General features: G+C 38.5%; 2 protein-coding genes across 2 annotated transcripts in view; both read left to right on the forward strand.

Annotated features, from left to right (window-relative positions):
* LOC122745625 overlaps window positions 1–637 on the forward strand; it is a 38,752-nt gene extending 38,115 nt beyond the window's left edge. Inside the window, exon 7 of the mRNA XM_043991020.1 lies at window positions 528–637. Coding sequence (XP_043846955.1) covers window positions 528–637 — 110 coding nt within the window. The remainder of the gene's footprint in view (window positions 1–527) is intronic.
* A 7,597-nt stretch (window positions 638–8,234) lies between these two features.
* Window positions 8,235–21,099, forward strand: part of LOC122735176 (immunoglobulin gamma-1 heavy chain-like) — a 61,755-nt gene continuing 48,890 nt past the window's right edge. Inside the window, exons 1-2 of the mRNA XM_043976534.1 lie at window positions 8,235–8,304; window positions 8,576–8,894. Coding sequence (XP_043832469.1) covers window positions 8,235–8,304; window positions 8,576–8,894 — 389 coding nt within the window. The remainder of the gene's footprint in view (window positions 8,305–8,575; window positions 8,895–21,099) is intronic.

A 21,099-nucleotide genomic window follows, 5' to 3' on the forward strand; every position in this document is an offset into this window, starting at 1 on the left:
TGGGGCCAGTTGGCCAGTAGTTTTAGGTAGTGGTCAAGGTGGTGGCAATTCAAATTGCCTGGCATATGCTGTCTCCTATCTCTCCCTCAGCATGCCCCACTGCTTCAGTTAGGTTGGCTTGCCTGCCCTTTAGGTGTTGTGACAGGCCCCTTCTCCATAGGTATTGCTTTCCTAGATGATGGCTGCAGTGGCTAGGCTAGAAGAAGAGCTGGTGGTGTAGGAGGTGCTACCATTCTTGGAGCCCTTGGGCTCATCTGCTATTGCTGGCACTTGGTCAGAAGGTGGTGTGAAAGATTGTAGGCCCCATCTCCACAGGGGTTGGTCCCTTAAATTTTGGTATTAGGTGCAGGACTGAAAATAAGGTTAGTGATCTGGGGGTGACACTGTTATTTCCAGGGCTCTTTGGCTCAGGGTACTGGGCTATTTCCATTAGGGTTGAAGTAGAGGTGGTGGTCAATATGGTGGTGGCATTTTGACCTGATGTCCCTATCCCTGACTCTGATCCTTACCTTTTTCTCTTAATGCAGAACCCAAGCAGAGAAATAAGCTACTCCTCAGTGTGATGAGCCTGAGATTGCTTTTTATGAAGATTGTGGCCATCAATATCCTGTTCACAACTATAGCTTTGATCTTCTGAGGTGATTGTCCAACCTCACCTTTTCCTCTCTTACAGTTGGACTTCTCTTTTGATCTCATTAATCCTTCTTTTCTACCTGTTCCCTTGTGCTTCCCTTCTTCCCTCACTCATTGTTGGTTTGTGGATAAATTTCAGGGGGGTACATACATTTATTTTAAAAATATTTTGATAATTGTTTTTCAGTATAAGTGGTTTTCTTCATAAGCCTTTGTATTTTATTTTATGAAATTTTTTTTGCAGGGCAATGAGGATTAAGTGATTTGCCCAGGGTCACAACAGCTTGTAAGTGTTAAGTGTCTGAGGCCAGATTTGAACTCAGGTCTTCCTGAACCCAGAACTGGTGCTTTATCCTCTGTGCCACCTAGCTGCCCTTATTTTATGAATTTAAAAATGTTCTGACAAGGAGTCTATAGGTTTCTCTAAAATGTCAAATGGGTCCATGACACAAAAATGTTAAGAATCCTTTTAGCAAGTTGTGCATAATAGATCTGTAGTTTCATGGGCAATCCTCTTTTTTCCTATTCCACCTTGTTATGGAAATGCTTGTTTTATTTCTTAAGCTCAGAATAAAAATAATTTTAAAAAAGCACCTGTATCCCGGACTCTTTTATGCTCTTACAACTTTCCCCTATCCTGTTCTTTTTGTCTCAACAACATCTCCTCCATTCCCTGGCATTTCTTTTATCTCCTTCTGTTATTTGCTTTTTTTCCCTCTGTCCCGTCTGACTCTTCTCTGTTCTGTTAGAATTTCTTCAATTCCCATTATCTCTTCTTACCCCCACCTGCCATTCCTCTGGCCATCTCTCATCCTCCATTTTGTTCTTATGTTTTTTATCTCTTTGATCTCCCTCTGTTCCAGTGGTCTTTATTAGGAGACTTACTTATGTTGGACAGGTGGAAGGTGGAAGGTGGATAATTTTGACTTCTGACTTCCTGACCATTGTTTTCCAACTTCTGCTTTTTTGGAAAAATCCTTGTAATGAAGTCTCAGGAATCAACACTTTGTCCTTGGCATCATCCTTGGAAATCCCAGAAGGATCCCAGTGATTTCAGTTGCATTTATTCCACCCTAGATACAGAATAGCCAATAATGGGTCTGTGTCCCCTTTGATCTGTTCTCCAGATCCCTGTTCTGAAATAAAGATAAAAGAGCTCTGTCTGCTCTCTTCCAGATTTCTATTTTTTTCTGGTTTTGGGGGGCGGTGCAGGGTGAGTATTGGGCATTAACAACCAACACCACTTAGGTTTCTATATTTAGCTTGGACTGTGACAATAACTAGTCCTCCTCCTACCTTCCTCTCTGAGGCTTATGTTGGGGCTCACGTTGATGAGGAGCCTGTTCATGGCAAATGAGAAGGGCCAAGGGAAGGGTGTATTGACAAGAGCTTGTCTGTGAATGGGTGTAGTAGAAGCAATAGCCTCACCCCTGTCTCCATGCAGGTTTTTCCTTAAAAGGCATTGAAATCATCCTTGAAACTTAATTGGCTAAAGGGACTAAATAAATGCTCAGGCTGTTGAAATCACTTCCTGATATCTGAGTACAAAACAGCCACATAGAGCTCCAGACATGCTTCCCTGTTGATTGATCACAGTGGGCAACTTAGTCAGGGGAGCTTCATTCACTCAGCAAGGAGTATCCTCAAAGCATCTTCTTTTTAAATATATTTATTTTGGTTTGTTCAAATAACTCTTTTTGTTAACATGCAAATTGAGGTTTCCAAGAATAAAGGCAAGGATTGGGTGGGGAGTAAAACTGAGAGATAGGTATTGAACTCCTTGAGAAAGGGAGAAATTTAGGGAAGACCTGGGCATGGATTGAGGATAGCCATATGGGCCTGTATAGAGTGATATATCTGGTTGAAGTGAACCTCGAAGGAGAAGTTTTTGAGTGATGGTATAAGGGGGAGAGTCTAGAAGGGTCAGTTAGGAGAAGGAAGAATTCCTTTTCCTTTTCTCTGCCTCCTCTCCTTATCTTTGTGAAGGTATATTTAGTAGTGGAGAAAGTAGCTACTGATGCTATATTTTCTGTGGGAAAAGTAGGGTTGAAATCCAGGTTTCCATGATTTCAAAGATATAGAAGAAGCCTGAGAATAACAGGTCTAATATGAAGGGTGGTTGTTAACCATATGAATCTCATTCCATAAGTCTTTCCCATAATGGGAAAGTCACTGTTAGTTACTCTAGCTTTAAGAGCCAAATGGAATATTTAGGACATGACACTTGGGGCTGGCAGTTTTTGAGAAACTGAGAAAAGAGAGTTGATGGAGATGATTTGGGGAAAATGTACAGAGGACAGAGAGAAAGAGGATGAGAAAAACTTTTTGCTTGGAGGAAATGTCTTAATAGTTATATAGAAAACATTAAAAACAAAATTTTGTGAGGAGTTAGTCTGGAGCAAGAGTGTTAAGAGTGATGATTGGAGGTAGCTAGGTGGCATAGTGGATAAAGCACTGGCCCTGGATTCAGGAGGACCTGAGTTCAAATCTGGCCTCAGACACTTGACACTTACTAGCTGTGTGACCCTGGGCAAGTCACTTAACCCTCATTGCACTGCCCCCCAAAAATAAGTTTTTAAAAAAAGAGTGATGAATTGAGAGAAGCTGAAGAGGCTATTTTTCCTGCTTTGGCTGGAGAGATGCTGGAGAAGAAAGAGAGAAAAAAGATGAAGAGGCATTTTCTGATGGAACCATTTAAACCTTTATCTTGTGAAGAGGATGAAGAAAATTCTTGATAATAGACATTGCTTCACACCTTGAATAAACCGAATGATGAAATTGTGTTTCCAGAAGTAAGGAGAAATCATTTGAAGTTACAGTTATGGTCAAAGGTGATTCTGGCTATGATCTATTTTAAAGCCAAAATATTTTAAACAGTCATTTATATCTTTATGTTATTATCGCTTGCCACTTAAATAAATGGTATAGGTAGTAAACTTAATTTTTATTTAATTCTTGGAGATTAGAGCAGTTGCTTATAGGGGGAATTTTTTTCTCCAGTTTATTAAATAAATAATATTGAATAAAATGAGATAAAACATAATTAATGAGATATGCCACAATTTAGTGATTAATGAAGAAATACCCAAACATGCCCCTGGATTATCTGAGAATTTAGGATGATGAGGATAAATATGGTAAAAAGTCAAGTAGCAGGCTAATGGGTAATATATAAGTGAGATTTGATGAACTATAATTCCTTGATACAAATGGAACAGGATTCCATATATCAATCAATCAACAAGCATTTATTGGATATCAGGCAATGTACTAAGCACTGAGGATACAAAGACAAAAGAAGAACAATCCCAGTCTTTAAAGAGTTTATAATTTAATAAGGGAGACAGCATGCACATAAATGTATAAAAACCACAAAAAATAATTACAAGGGAGGCATGCGTTTGTCCAAGTCTCTCATACTAACCTTGTGTTCAAGATGAAGAGAAATATAATAACTTGGATTTCGATTTAGTTGAATGGCCCAAAGAGTGATCATTATGGAATCAATTTGTGTTTGGCCCTGGGTCATTCAACATTTTTATGCATTATTTGGAAAAGACATAAATGCCATCCTTATGAAATATGCATATAACACACAAAACTGTGAGGGATAATTAGTATTTTTGATGATAGGATGCCCAAAACACCTCAATAATATATTCTAATGAAACAAATATAAAATAAATTTTAATAAGGCATGCAAAAGTCTTTGACGTAGATTAAAAATAATAAACTATCCAAATATGAGATAGGGAAGATAGGAGAGGGATAGTTTCCACAAGGAAAGAGTTGATGAAATGGATGTATTCTGCCATGATCAGGTCACATCTAAAGTACTATGTTCAGTTCTGGCCAGAGTATTTTAGAAAGGATGTCCTCAGGGGGCAGCTAGGTGGTGCAGTGAGTGGATAAAGCACTGACCCTGGATTCAGGAGGACCTGAGTTCAAATCTGACCTCAGACACTTCACACTTATTAGCTGTGTGACCCTGGGTGAGTCACTTAATCCTCATTGCCCCACAAAAAAAAAGAAAGAAAAAGAAAAAAGAAAGGATGTCCTTAGGAGGTTGACAAGAACTAGAGATCATACCAAATGAGGGTCAGTTGAAGTTACTGGTATATATTTACTCTGATGAAGAAAACACTTAGGGTAGACACAATTGGATTTTCATGTATTTAAAGGGAGTATTTGAAGTGAAGTGAAGAATTTGTTCTGTTTAATGCTGGAGGGAAGAACAAGGAGCAATGTGAGTATGTTACAGAATGGCAAATCTAAACTCAATATTAAGGGAAAATGTCCTATAAGTTTTGTGTCAGGGCATCTATGAGAAACCAAATTCACTTTAAGGAATTTCTCATCTCTGATAGATTTTTTTTTGGCAAAACTACTATCTGATACCACTTATTGAGTTTATGCCAACTTCCTTAGCAAGATTTTGAGTTCACAAAATTTATATAGTAAAGTTTTTTTTTAAAGTTATAAGAAAACTCAAAGAAGAGTTTCCAGCAGATGGCATATGGCTTTGGTTCCCATAATGCTTCCTCCTTCAGTCCTGTGCAGTTCCCTTGTACCTGGTTTCTCTTCAAGTCAAGGGTTGGTAGTTCCTAGCAGACAGCTTTAGTGCCTGGAACTTCTCTTCAGACCAAATCTATTGGGTACTGTCTTAGCCAACTGGATAGGGACATGGTTCCAGGGTGTTCTTATTCTTGGGGGAAAGACTCTCACATTATATCTCTGGAAATAGAGTGCTAGAATGGGAATTGTCTTGCCCTGGTCTAGTCCCCTTCACTTCTAACCATACCACAACACTCTTAGACCCTTCACCTTTGTCCAGGCTTCAGAAAAGTTTGTCTAGGGAGCTAGAATCCTACTTCTCTTCATCTTGAAGACAATTCCAGTCACCAATACCAGGTTCAATTGTCAAGTACAATTTTTTTTTGTAACAAACATTTTAATTTAAAATTTTCAGTTCCAAATTCCATCCCTCCTTCCCTCCCTTCCCTCTCTTTTCCCTGAGGCAGCAAATAATCAGATATAGGTTATACATGTACAATTATGTAAAACACTACCATATTAGTAATTTTGTATAACTCAAAAGAAAAAAATGAAAGTGAAAAACAGCATGCTTCAGTTTGTATTCAATCAATAACAGTTCTTTCTTTGTAGGTGGTACAAATCCTTTTATTTTTATTTATTTATTTTTTTCATATAAGGTATTTTATTTTTCCATTACATGTAAAGATAGTTCTCAACTTTCGTTTATACAAGCTTTACAATTTCAGATTTTTCTCCCTCCCTCCCCTCCCTACCCCCTCCCCTAGACAGCAGGCAATCTGATATAGGTTATATCTATATATATATATATACATATACACACACATATATATACACACATAATAACATTAATCCTATTTCTGCATTAATCCTGTTACAAGAGAAAAAATCAGAGCAGTGATGCAAAACCTCAAAAAAAAAACCAGCACCCAAAACAAAAGAAATAGTATGGTTCAATCAGCATCTATATTCCACAGTTCTTTTTTTTTTTTCCTTGGATTTGTAGATCCTCTTCTATCATGAGTTCCCTGGAACTCTTCTGTACCATTGCATTGGTGAGAAGAATATAGTCCATCACAGTAGGTCAACACTCAATGTTGATGATACTGTGTACAATGTTCTTCTGGTTCTGCTCATCTCACTCATCATCAGCTCATGCAAGACCCTCCAGGTTTCTCTGAACTCCTCCTGCTCATCATTTCTTACAGCACAATAGTATTCCATTGTATTCATATACCACAACTTGTCCAGCCATTCCCCAATTGATGGGGACCCCCTCAACTTCCAATTCCTTGCTACCATGTAAAGAGCAGCTATAAATATTTTTGTACATGTGGGTCCCTTTCTCCCTTCCATGATTTCTTTGGGAAAAAGACCTAAAAGTGGAATTGCTGGGTCAAAGGGTATGCACAGCTTTATTGCCCTTTGGGCATAATTCCAAATTGCTCTCCAGAATGGTTGGATCAGCTCACAGCTCCACCAACAATGCATTAGTGTTCCGATTTTCCCACAGCTTCTCCAACATTTATTATCTTCCTTTTTTGTCATTTTAGCCAATCTGATAGGTGTCAGGTGGTACCTCAGAGTTGTTTTAATTTGCATCTCTCTAATCATTAGAGATTTAGAGCATTTTTTCATATGGGAATAGATAGCTTTGGTTTCTTCATCAGAAAACTGCCTGTTCATATCCTTTGACCATTTCTCAATTGGGGAATGACTTCAATTCTTATAAATTTGATTTAATTCCCTATATATTTTAGAGATGAGGCCTTTATCAGAAGTACTGGCCATAAAAATTGTTTCCCAGCTTTCTGCCTCCCTTCTAATTTTGGATGCATTGCTTCTGTTTGTACAAAAAAATTTTTAATTTAATATAATCAAAATCATCCATTTTGCATTTTATAATATACTCTATCTCTTGTTTGGTCAAAAACTGTTTTCCTTTCCAAAGATCTGATAGGTACACTATTCCTTTCTCTCCTAATTTACCTATGGTATCACCTCTTATGTCTAAATCAGGTACAAATCCTTTTAAAATGAATTTTAGTTTATTTTTCTAGTCAAGTTAACATCTATTTTTATTAAATTTTATTATGTGCTGGATACTGTGCTGATCATTGGGGATAAAATACTAGCAAAAAGAGAGACAGTTTTCAATGAACAAATATTTATTTTCTCCCCTTCCTGTCATCCTACCCTTTCCCCAGACATTGAGGTGGGGAAAAGAGGGAAAAAAATAACTTTGTAGCCAATATGCATAGTTAACCAAAACAAATTCCCACATTACCATGTCCAAAACATATGCCCTATTCTGTGCCTGAGTCCTTCACCTCTCTATCTGGAGGTGAGTAGTATATGTCATTATGGGATGTACTTACCCATTCAGTTCCACTGATTGACTTTTCTACTTGTTAATTAATACCAAATATTTATTTATTAATTTTTAATGATTACTGCCTTTGAGTATGGGCTGAGATTTGGTCCTTTTAGGGCTTTTTAATTCTTGTTTTTTATTTCATGATTTCCCTTGAGATTCAGTATATTTTTTCCCCCTACAGATGACTTTTGCTCATGGTCCGTCTAGTTTTCTATGTTAACCCCTTGGTAGTTTGATTGGTACATAACTAAAGCTGGAAATTAGGTGAGGTAGTATCTCTCACTAGACTTAACTCCTCAACAGTGCTGAGTTATGCATGTCTGGACACTAGCCTCTTCCTTAAGCATCTCCAAACTTTAGAAAGGGTGTTCCAGGCCCTGCAATGGAAGCTGTGAGAAGTTGTTCAATACCTCTGAGGCTGGGAGTAAGCCCTGCAGTTAGAGTTATGCTGTGGGCTCCTGAGGCTCACTTTTATCTTCCTCTCATGCTAACCACCTCCCCCTAACCCTCTGTGGGGGATGGGCAGGCACTGTTGCTCTGAGCCTTCTTAAAGACAGCTCCCTCTGAGTAGAACTCACATACATTCAGACATAATCAACCTTAGGTTACAGCTGCCTGGACCCCCCTACACCTCCTGAAACCTGTTCTTTCCTCTGCTGGAGTAGGCAGGATGTTTACTAGGTCCCCCAATACTCTCACCAGGGCCTGTCTTCTGGAATTACTCCTTTCCATTCTACCAGGTATTTCTGTCTATATCCTGTTCTTCCCCTCTTCCTGGACCTTTGTGTTAAACTAAGTTTCTAATTAATCCCAGATAGTTCTTTTCTACTCTGTTCCCCATTCTTCCTTCCCTGGTGCTTGGGTGCTTAGCTTAAACTAACCTTACTCTCAGCTATCTGGATTCCTTTCCTGGGCATCCTACTCCCAGGGTTCTCTGCTCTGGCTCCCCAACTTCCTTTCCAAGGTGACTCAGTGTAACATTGCCCTTACCCTTCTATATGTCCTTTCCAGGATTCTGGGCCCAGGTACGGCTGGTGGAAACAGGTGGCAGACTGATCCATGAGGGCCAGTCTGTGACCCTGACCTGTACGGCATCAGGACTCTATTTTAAGGACTTTGCCATGTCCTGGCATCGGAGTTCTGTCACTGGAGGCTCAAAGGAGTTTGTGGCTAGTATCACTGCCGGGGTAGGCAGCACCAAGGACTACAGGGAGGACATGAAGGGTAGGATTCTCATTTTCAGGAAAAATAAGGACAACACAGTCTCATTGACCCTGCGCCAGGTACAGAAGGAGGACTCTGGCATTTACTACTGTGCCAGCCTCACTGTGTTGGGGCCAAGGCAGAGCCCCTGACATAAACCTACTGGGCCAGGAATGAAACTGAGACTACAGCTATTTATGCTATACCCAACCAATTAACCCATATCTAGTGTATGTTCATGTTGCATGCATGAGAGACAGAGAGATAGATATATAGAGTCAGGGACACACACACAGAGACAGAGAGAGACAGACAGACAGACAGAGACACACAGACACAAAGAGAGACAGAGAGAGATATTAGCTGGGAGACAGGTTGTGTCTGTGTCTTTTTTAAAAAAAATTTAATGTTTTGAGTTCCAAATTCTATCCCTTTCTATTCCCTCCCTCCCTCCTCTACCCCCTCCCCAAGATAGCAAGTAATTAATAGAGTTTATGCATGTGTAATTATGTAAAACATTACCACATTAGTCATTTTACATTAAAAGACTCAAGTAAAAAAAGAAAGCACAAAATAGCATGCTTCAGTCATCATGGGGCAGCTAGGTAATCTCCCCCCTGCCAAGGGCTCAGCCCTCTCACCAGATTGTGAGTTTAGTTCCAGATGACACTGTTGCTGCAGCTGATTCAGAGGCTCTTAAGGTCTCTTTACCTGACTTGGCCTGTCTGTGACTGGATCTATGTCAGTGTGACTGTGGAGTTGGGCTCCACTCCTGCCTCAGCACAGCAGCTCCCTCCTGCAGACATTATAAGCTGTCTTTGGATGGAAAATGATCTCAGCATGTACTTTTGTGGGTTTTGCTGCTCCAGGAATTGTCCTATGGCATTATTTGGAGGTTTTTTGGAGTGATTGTGTTGTGAGTTCCAAAAGCTTATTGCCTTTCTTCTGCCATCTTGGCTCCACTCTGGAAATCCATGTCTGTGTCTTTCAAAGAGAAAAGGGCTTCTTTTCCAGCTTTCACTGCCTTTCCATACCCCCAGTGACTCTAGTTATTATCTTGTACTTATTTCATGTCCTGATCATCTATTGCCTCTTTCCTAAAGGTGAGTGGAAGGTAGCCACATTTTCTAGGGCCAGGATCTGAAGGCCAAATATAGACTTAAATTGGGGTGAATAATGTCTACATTCAGGTTGGATACTAATCCAAATCCTGTCCTGATGCACATATTTTTTCTCCACTCCCATTATGAGTCTATCCCTGCAACTGGTAGAGGAATAAGCCCAGGCCCTGCTCTGGGGGTTGCATAAAAAGAGCAGAATTGGTCTCTGCCCCTGGGGAGCTCAAAGTCTGGAGACTTCTGATTGGGCCTCTCCTTCTGGAAGCTTTGCTTAAAATAACTTTGTGAAGTAGAGGACACAAGTCTAAGCATTCCCATTTTAAGGATATTTCCTTAAATTACCATTTAAGGATAGATTTAGTAAGAAGAAGAGACTTATCTGGAATCACAGATCCAGTAAGCAGCACTGGACACTAAAATGCTGCTCTTCCCATGTTGGGCCACTTACCCTTCTGCTCTCCCTCCCACCTACTCCCCAATCCCATATAGGCCAGTGCATGACTACTGTTGGTCTGTAAGACCTCAGGGAAATTCTGACCAACAGAGTTCCCCAAATGTTTTACCCTGACATAGCCTGAGGAGGAGGAGATAGCTTTCAGAAACCCTGTTACTAACATCACCAAGGCTCTTTACTGTTCTCTCTGCTCAGGACCATGGGCAGCTCCACAGCCCATCAAGTTGTGTAAGACTCACCCAGGGAGTACACAAAGCAAGAAATAGCCCACCCTCAGATCCACAAGGAGGAGTTCCCAGGGATATATGCTCCCTGCAGCTCTGAGGTTCCAATGTGACTAAGCCCCATCTAGCTCCTGATTTCTTACCAAAGATTTCCACATTCTGTGGAGGCCCTATGTGAAGACCCAGTTCCCCCAAGTTAGTTATTGGTAACTTTTGGCAATTGTAGTTGCAAAAAGATAGCTGTGCTATTCCATGTAGGGCAGTTCACTCAGGAAAAGCTGGAAAAGAAGGGCCTTGATGGAGAGTTAGGAACAGGATTAAGAGTGTACCAAGGTCAGGGAGACAGTTGTACATTCATTTTTTTTTTTTTTGCAGGGCAATGGGGGTTAAGTGACTTGCCCAGGGTCACACAGCTAGTAAGTGTCAAGTATCCAAGGCCAGATTTGAACTCAGGTCCTCCTGACTCCAGGGCCCGTGCTCTATCCACTGTGCCACCTAGCTGCCCCTGCCCATAAATTTAAAATAGCTGCTTTTCAGAGGGTAAGACCCAAGCTTCTCAGTCAGCTCTTAAAAGTAATTCCATGAGAAATTATCATTTCTCAAAATAAAATGAGTGTGATTTTATTACTTTCATTCAGAAACAATACTGGCCATTGTGGTTCCCCTAAATTTGGTTGTCTTTCTGGGCTGTCTTTATATCATTGTAGCTGTTGCAAATATTTTTCCTTTTTATCTGCTTTCTTCACTCTGAATCAATTCATGCAAGTTTTCTTATGGTTTTCTGAATTTTTCATATTCATTGTTCCTTGTGATGCAACAATATTTCAGTACATTCATATGATGTCATTTGTTCAGCCATTCCCAATTTGCTAGGCATGTACTATGTCTCCATCTTTTTTGCTTCTTCTCTAATAAGTTTTCTTTGAATATTTTGGCATGGATGGGGCCATTCTGTCACTGATTTTCTTACAGTATAAGCACAGAAATGGCTTTGTTAGATGAAAGCAACTTTTTTCACTTGGTTTTCCCAATGAGAATTATTGGACCAATTCATACCTCTACAAGAGTGCATCTGTCTATCTATCTTCCTATAGTCCCTCCAACATGGAATATTTATATCCTTTATCTGTAAACTTGATATGTATAAAGTGATTCTTCAGAGTTGTTTCAATCTGAATTTATTGTATTATTTGGAATATTTTAATATGGTTATTGACTTTTAGACTTATAAATGCATATTAATTCTCTAGATTTAGGACATTAGATTTTTATCCAAGAAATTTGACAAAACATTTTTTTCAATCCATACCTTCTTCTATTTTTCTAGATGAGTTATTTTTTTAATCATAAAGGTATTTCATTATTTTCCAGTTACATGTAAAAATAGTTTTCAACATTTTTCATAAAATTTTTAGTTCCAAATTTTTTCCCACTCTCCCTTTCTTCTCTCCTCCCCAAGTCATAAAGAAATTTGATATAGGCTATATATGTACAATCACATTAAACATATTTCTGCATTTGTCATGTTGTGAATAAAGAATCAGAACAATAGGGAAAAACCTCAAAAAAGAGCAAAAAAACAACAACGAAAAATTAGGAACAGTATGGTTCAATTTGCATTCAGAATCCACAGTTCTTTTTTTTCTGGATGAGGAGAACATTTTTCATTATGAGTTCTTTGGAATGTTCTTGAGTCATTGCACTGCTGAGAAGAGACAAATTTATCACAGTTGACCATCACAAAATGTTGCTGTTACTATGTACAATTTTCTTCTGGTTCTGCTCACTTCACTCAGCATCAGTCCACTTAAGTCTTTCCAGGTTTTTCTGAAATCTGCCTGTTCATTATTTCAAACAGCACAATAGTATTCCATTACATTCACATACCACAACTTGTTCAGCCATTCCCCAATTGATGAGCATTCCCTCAATGTCCAATTCTTTGCCCCCACAAAGAGAGCTGCTATAAATATTTTTGTACATTTGGGTTCTTTTCCCTTTTCTATGATTTCTTTGGGAAAAAGACCTAGTAGTGGTATTACTGGGTCTTACAGTCCCATAGCCCTTTGGGCACAGTTCCAAATTGCTCTCCAGAATGGTTGGATCAATTCACAACTCCACCAACAATGCATTAGTGTTCCAATTTTTCCACAGCTTCTCCAACATTTATTATTTTCCTTTTTTGTCACATTAGTCAATCTGATAGATGTGAGGTGGTACCTCAGAGTTCTTTTAATTTGCATTTCTCTAATCAATAGTGATTTAAAGCATTTTTTCATATGGAAACAGATAGCTTTGATTTCTTCTTCTGAAAGCTGCCTGTTCATATCCTTTGACCATTTCTCAGTTGGGGAATAACTTGAATTCTTATGAATTTGATTTATTTCCCTATATAGTTTAGAAATGAGGCCTTGGGGCAGCTAGGTGGTGCAGTGGATAGAGCACCGGCCTTGGAGTCAGGAGTACCTGAGTTCAAATCCGGCCTCAGACACTTAACACTTACTAGCTGTGTGACACTGGGCAAGTCACTTAACCCCAATTGCCTCACTTAAAAAACAAAAATTAAAAAAAAAAAGAAATGAGGCCTTTATCAGAAACACTGTTTCACAAACACAGTGGAATCAGGGACTGGTAATAGAAGGATTCGAAAGTGGGGCACGCTATTCTAGATTTGTGGGGCTAGTTCTAATGGTTGCGTAGGTGATCAGGCTCTCTTACCCACTCTCCAGCATTGATTATCTAATGCTCGCTAAATGAATTGTTATATGGTAATCTTTACTCACTTACCACTAAATGATGAAAACAAAATCTAATATACATGTAACTCATCTCTAAAGTGAGATTTCTTGAAGGTGTTAAGGGCTAAAATTCTAGCTAAACTATCTAAAATATCTAATGAGTGGTCGCCAATAAATTATAAGCTTTAGCAAGAGTTAGACTTTTAAGCATTTATTAAGGAGAATAAGAATTTGGTAAAGAGAGAGAAAAAGGCCTAGATTCCTATCTATTAAAGGGAGAGCACATTTCTAGCTCCGCTCTCCACCAGAGTCCAGAGGAAAGAGCCCCAGACTGAGCGCCAGTCTCTTCCTTCCTCCTCCCACTAGTCCGCGTCACTTCCTGACTCCTGAAGAAAAGACTCCTGGTCTTGCCCTCAAAGACCTTCCCTTCATGGGCAGAACTCTTCTACAATAAGTATCCAGCAGGTGGCGTTATTCCAATCGTTACAGTCCCCCCTGTTGTTCCTCAAGAAACAAAATGTTTCCTTGACGGAACAGTAAAAAGAATATAATAACTATTGCTAACTAATAATATGTGAACAACAATATAGAAAAGGAAGAGAGGAAAGTTTTGTTCAGAGGGGCGATTTTTTTTTTTTTTGTCCTCATGAACCGATGCTTTGACATTAGTCTTGCAAAGGGAGGGCCTCTGCAGAGAATACATGTTACAGATGGTGTATATTATAACAGAAAGAGAAAAAAAAACAACAAATCAAAACTGTTCATTTAAAGTCTCTGAAAGTCTTTTCTCAGATGTCCTCTAGGTGTAGTCGTGGAATGGAAGTCTTTTCAGGGGTTGATGTGTGGATGCTGGTAATCAGCCAGGAAAATTTCCTACAAAATTGAGCTTAACACAACTTTAAAATAGCTTTGTCAATAATCAAATCAAACAATGAAAGTTCTCAAAAACATGTCTAAGGGAATTCAGAATCTTAGTTGTTACACATGAAACATATAATAAAACAAAAATTGAACCATTCTTTAAAATTATAATATTACTATAGTCCCCCCTTATGGAGGGTATTTGAGAAGACAATTGCTGCGATATTAATTTTTAAAAATAATTTTTATCTTTGTTTCATCACTTTTTGCATCATCTGCCTAATTATCCTCATGCCATTATGAGAAATTAGAAAATCTAATATAATTGGTAACAGGTGTCAAGGCCAAATTCAACACTGTTATTTATCATGACACCTGAGATAATTATGGGGGTGTTAAGGGTTAAAATTCTAGCTAAACTGTCTAAAATATCTAATGAGTGGTCGCCAATAAATTATAAGCTTTAGCAAGAGTTAAACTTTTAAGCATTTATTAAGGAGAATAAGAATTTGGTAAAGAGAGAGAGAAAGGCCTAGATTCCTATCTATTAAAGGGAGAGCACATTTCTAGCTCCGCTCTCCACCAGAGTCCAGAGGAAAGAGCGCGAGACTGAGCGCCAGTCTCTTCCTTCCTCCTCCCACTAGTCCGCGTCACTTCCTGACTCCTGAAGAAAAGACTCCTGGTCTTGCCCTCAAAGACCTTCCCTTCATGGGCAGAACTCTTCTACAGTAAGTATCCAGCAGGTGGCGTCATTCCAATCGTTACAGTGGTTACCATAAAAGAACAGAGAAATGATGGGATATGAGCATTCCCACACTTGAGCAATATATACTGCCCATACAGTATGCCAGGCTTAAAATAGGTGGATGGAATATACGTCCATGCCAACGAACATATTGGAGGAAACTGAGTCAGACTTAATCAGATCCATGGGATTAAGATGTCCATGGCATCAGGCATATAGGAGGGAGCATAGAAGCCAGGTGTAGAAGTGAGATGGGTGGGATCAATACTTCCAGCCATCTGTACAATATTGTGGGGAAAAATAAAATAAAATATTAAACCAAGAGAATCCAACCTCAACATTTGTCAAAAGCCGTTCTCTCGGCCATACCTTGACTTCATGCATGTCTCCCCTCATGTGACAGTTCAGTGTCTGCTCTTGCATGTATTCCTCTTGTGATTGGATGGCACCTTGGCCAACTGGCATCTGATAACTCAGAATAAAGGTAATTAGTGTCTTAAATGATAAGTTCCCATAATCCAAGTCTCATATGGATTTAAAAATTGAGGATAATAAATGATTGCAAAAAATGTGAATACATCTTGACTCAGAACACAATATATAATTATGCAACAATTTCAAATAATACCCCTTTTTTTAAACTTAGTATACAATTACTTTTTGAAAAATCTGAACATATTTAAATACAAGTTAAAGCACAACACAATCCTAAAGAAAACTTTTTTTGAAAAAAGAAAACTTTTACAAACATTCCCCTCTTTTTTTTTTAAAATATGCTTATCAAAAATAATACTTCTAGAATCAATTTACACTTGCCATGGCAACCAATTTGCCAAGGAAATGCTTTAAAGAGTTTGATCAAATAATCAGTTGAGAAAAAATAACAAAAACAAACAACTCAGAATATGGGAGCACAATACTCCTAGAATTAACATTGTATTATGAAATCAAAACCATCTTGCAATGTTTCAAAATTAGAGATGAATAAATAGAAAAAAATACACATGGAACAATAAAAGACAATGAAATTCAAACTAGGGAAATCTAAATGAATATGAACTTAATATTAATAAGAGTATTATAAAATATAAACTTGATCATATGACTATAAAAAGCTTTACAAATATTCTCCTTGTTTTAGAAACTAAGTATAAGACACAATCTCAAAAGCATGAAAATCTCTATGAAAATAAACCCATACCATTAATTTCAAAATGTAATAGCATAGAAATCCTATGTAACCTCTGAACTGATACTATTACTCTGAGTGAATTCAGAACACTTTTGATTCTGATATCTAAAATCCCCAATACTCATATCAATACCTTGCTGCTTACTTCTACATTTCTGTAAAATATGTACCCTTCCATGGCAAAAGAAGCGGAGTCTTGAACTATGGTGATGATTGTCATTCTTATTCAGCTTAAGTTTTTCTTCTTTAACCCCTCTATATTGTCTGTCGGGCTTTTCACCATACAAACGCTTTATAAGATTACTAATTAAAGACAAAAGCAGGTTAGCAAAATTATGAACAAATCGAGCATATCTGGAATTTAAAGGGTTTTCTAAAGTTGTCTCAAAAGCACAGCCAGGCCGGGGAAGGGCTGAGCCTGAAGCTGCAAATGCAGGTAGAAAAAGTTGAGCATGCGCATCAGATCTCTGGACTTCCCAGGCAGGGGAAGCTATGGGCTTGGCCATAGGAGGAGTAGAGGGTGGGGTCTGGAGAGGAGGGGAGGGACCAGAGCAATTTGAATCAGACTTGATTTTGAACTCAGGCCTGGATTCCTCTTCCCCCACTTTGCCTCCAGGTGCTAGGGGATTAAAAGCTTCTAGAGGGTGGGTCATTGCCTCCAGGCATGCAAAATTAGAGCAACAATTAGTGTTAGAACTGGGAAAAGCTGCAGGAATCTCTTCAGGTTTCTCTGAAAAAGCATGGTTGGGAGAGGGGGAGATAATTCTTTGTGGGAGTACATTGCTGGCTCTTCTAACAAAAATAAAAAGAAAAATAGAAAATCCACAAAAACAAAGCATTAACATGATCTTATCTCCCATTTGTCTGGTTAAACAGACTAAAATCAAAAATAGGATAATTAGGGAGTTTAAAAGGTCCATTTGAAAAAATTTAAAGGAAAACACAGCCAGTACACCAGTACTTAGCAGTTAAAGGGAGAGGGAGGGGAAATTTCTTACCCAACCAGAAGATCAGAAGACTGAGGTTTAGCTTTCCTCTTCGTGGTCAGCCATCTGTTAAGGGCTAAAATTCTAGCTAAACTATCTAAAATATCTAATGAGTGGTCGCCAATAAATTATAAGCTTTAGCAAGAGTTAGACTTTTAAGCATTTATTAAGGAGAATAAGAATTTGGTAAAGAGAGAGAAAAAGGCCTAGATTCCTATCTATTAAAAGGGAGAGCACATTTCTAGCTCCGCTCTCCACCAGAGTCCAGAGGAAAGAGCCCCAGACTGAGCGCCAGTCTCTTCCTTCCTCCTCCCACTAGTCCGCGTCACTTCCTGACTCCTGAAGAAAAGACTCCTGGTCTTGCCCTCAAAGACCTTCCCTTCATGGGCAGAACTCTTCTACAGTAAGTATCCAGCAGGTGGCGTTATTCCAATCGTTACAAAGGATATGAATTATTGCTGAAAATAATTATAACCAATTGGATCTCAGGTAGATAGGAGTGTCAGTGCTTCCTAGAGCTACCTTGGGTATTTTCAGATGAAGTCATCACTCTTTCAGGCTTGTAGAATTTCTTCTGGTTAAGTACCAGTCTTCTCCTTCATGTTGCTGTTGTTGTTATTGTTACTGTTGTTATTGTTGTCATTGTTGTTGAGTCATTCAGTTGTGTCTGACTCTTTATGACCCCATAGAACTGTCCATGGGGTTTTCTTGGCAAAGATACCAGAGTGATTTGCCATTTCTTTCTTTACTGTGTCCCCATTTTACGGCTGAGGAACTGAGACAAATAGGGGTTAAATTACTTGCCCAGGATCACACAGCTACTAAGTGTCTGAGGCTGTATTTGAACTCAGTTTTTCCTGATTAGAGGCCCAACACATGCTTTTCCTATTACTTGGTTATTAGATTAATTGTTCTCCTGGTTCTGCTTACTTCAGTAATCATCAGTTTATAAAAATCTTTCCAGGGTTCTCTTAATTTGTCTTTTCCATGATGACTTACAACTTTGCTAGCCTTCTCCACATGAATATAACCACTTGTTTTACATGAGGGGAAGTAATCACTTAGACAGTAATGTCATATGAGGCTGGGTTGTTACCACTTTTATAGAGAAGAAACCCTGATTTTGATGTTAACCCTCACCAATGAGGACCCCACTCTTTAAGTGTTCTTGAATATTTAAGAGTACAAATTGGTTAGGCAGTGTATGACTGGGCAGTTTTTTTCTGAGTGCTAATTGGCTAGAATACATATATCTAAGCCATGGAGAGCTTTTACCATGTTAATGATTGGTCATGGTTGCCTCATTGGGGCAACTTGATCTTGGCACACATCCAAGGCTCCCAGAAGTCTTAGACTTAACCACCTGCTATCTGGGGAGAAATTTTTTATTTTTTATTTTATTAAATTTTTTTTGAGGGGAGAAACTTATGATGGGTATTCCTCATAATTAATCTAATGATGATATATAGTTGGTGACATTGGAGGTAGTACTTATCTCAAGATTGCAGTCTGCTTAACTTAGATGCTAATAAATATACTTGGAATAACCTTTACAGTACAAGATAGAACACAGAATAGCTAATGCTATCTTAGAGAGGGGAGGCAAAACTTATGGAAGAAAATAGAAGAAAAAAGCACAAGATATGTGACATACAGTTAGACAGTTATGAATATTTTGGTGGATTGAAACTTTTATGAGTCAGAAGTGTGAGTTGGGAGCCCCAAAAGCTAATATAGCCTTGGGATGCTTATTTAAGGAATAAGGAGGTGACAGTTCCTCCCTATTCTTCGCTTGTCAGGCCACATCTAAAATTTTGTGTTCACTTCTGGGCCCTACATATTTTGAAGGACATTAATAAACTGAAGAGCTTCTAGAGGAGGGAAATGGAGACAACATAGGGTGATGCCATATGAAAATCAGCTGATAGAACAGATGATGCTTTATTCTGGAGGAAGAAGACCAAGGATGAACATGATCATGGTCTCCTACTAACTAAAGGACTATTTTGTGGAAGAAGAGTGACATTAATTTAGCTTGGCCTCAGAATGCTGTCTTAGGAGCAATGAATGAACATTGCAAAGATTCAAATTTATGCTTTATTTGAGGAAGACATCCTAATGATTAGAATTATTGGAAAGTGCTCTGCCTTGGGAGGTAGTAGGTACTTCTCAAGGGACATTCTTCAAATAAAGGCTTGATGTCTATTTGTCAGGTATGTTGAGTAAAGGACTCTTTTTCATATGTGAATTAGACTAGATCTTCCTAAGACAAATTGAAATGGAAGCAATTAAATTTCCTGGCATGTTGTATGTAGGTTTCACATAAATACAACAATGAAGTCAGTACAATGGCTCAAACATTCAGCTTGGTAGGTAGTCTAATATCTCTTCTCCCCCACACTTTCCTTCAGAGCCTCCCAAACACTAGCTAGCTCTGGAAATGTGTGCATCAGCTTCATTATCTATGTGTACATCCCTGGAAAATATACTGCCAAGGTAAGTGAACTTATCCACAGCATTCAATATTTTTCCATTTTTTTGATAACTGGTGGTTCTAAATATGAATGATGTGGTCCTGGTTGGTAGAGAACCTGTGTTTTCTTGGTGTTAATTGCTAGGCTAAAATTAGCATAAGCAACAGAGAATTGATTCATACTTTGTTCCATCTCAGCTTCAGAGGCTGCATTGAGAGTAAAATTATCTGTGAACAAAAAAAATCATGCACCAACTCTCCCTCCACTTTAGTCTTGGCTTATAGTCTTTTCAAGTTAAATAATTTATAGTCAGTACAATAGCTGACCTTGATATTGTTTTCATACTTGTTGAAAATACCTGACAAAAATGCTGAAAACATCATGCTAGAGAGCATGGGAGCAAGCACACAGCTTTCTTTCATTCCATTGGTGATTGGGAAAGTGTGAGAACATTGTCTATTATCCAGAACCCAGGCATGCTTGCCATCATGAGACTGGCATAGTCAATAAAAATTTTTAAAAACAGTTAATAAATGGGTAAGAAAAACAGTACTGGGGTATGATCTCAAAAATTTTAGAATGAAATCTGCTCAAATCCAAGGCAAACCCTTCAACATCACAGTATTACAAATCTCACTTCTTACATAGCCTTAATCACTGAGTAGATGTTGACTCAGGCAAACTGTGTCCTCTGAAAGGCTTTAGCTTAAAAGGCCAAGGTCTCCCACTGCATCTGGGGCCATCTCCATTTGTCTTTATCTATATCTTGCCACTGGAACCAGATGGCACTGCAGGATAAAGTGAGGCTAGTGACTTTGCACAATCTTCTTCCACTTAAATGCAGTTCATTGTAAGCTATGACATCACTGTTTGATGTCATGGTCCTCTTCAAGAATGAAGGACAAATAATACAAGTCTATGCTCCAACAATTGATGCCAAAGAGAGCCAAGTTGATCAGTTCTATGAAGACTTATAATATATTCTAGAAATAACACTAAAAAAAGATGTCACATTCATCATAGGTGATTGGAATGCTAAAGTAGGATATGAAAAGATAATTGGAGTAAGAAATGATGAGCAGGAAGAGTTCAGAGAAACTTGGAGGGTGTTACGTGAGCTGATGATGAATGAGATGAGCAGAACCAGAAGGCAATGCAATGGTACAGAAGAGTTCCAGGGAACTCATGATAGAAGAGGATCTCCAACAACAAGAAAAAAAAAGAAAGAAAGAACTGTGGAGTATAGATGCTGATTGAACCATATTATTTCTTTTGTTTTGGGTGCTGTTGTTTTTTTTTTTCTATTTTGAGGTTTTGCATCACTGCTCTGATTCTTTCTCTTGTAACAGGATTAATGCAGAAATAGGATTAATGTTATTATGTGTATATATATATGTGTGTGTGTATATATATATCTATATGTATATGTATAGAGATATATAGATATAACCTATATCAGATTACCTGCTGTCTAGGGGAGGGGGGAGGGAGGGGAGGGAGGGAGAAAAATCTGAAATTGTAAAGCATGTATAAACAAAAG

The sequence above is a fragment of the Dromiciops gliroides genome, chromosome 1 (assembly GCF_019393635.1).
Source record: "Dromiciops gliroides isolate mDroGli1 chromosome 1, mDroGli1.pri, whole genome shotgun sequence".
Taxonomy (NCBI): domain Eukaryota; kingdom Metazoa; phylum Chordata; class Mammalia; order Microbiotheria; family Microbiotheriidae; genus Dromiciops; species Dromiciops gliroides.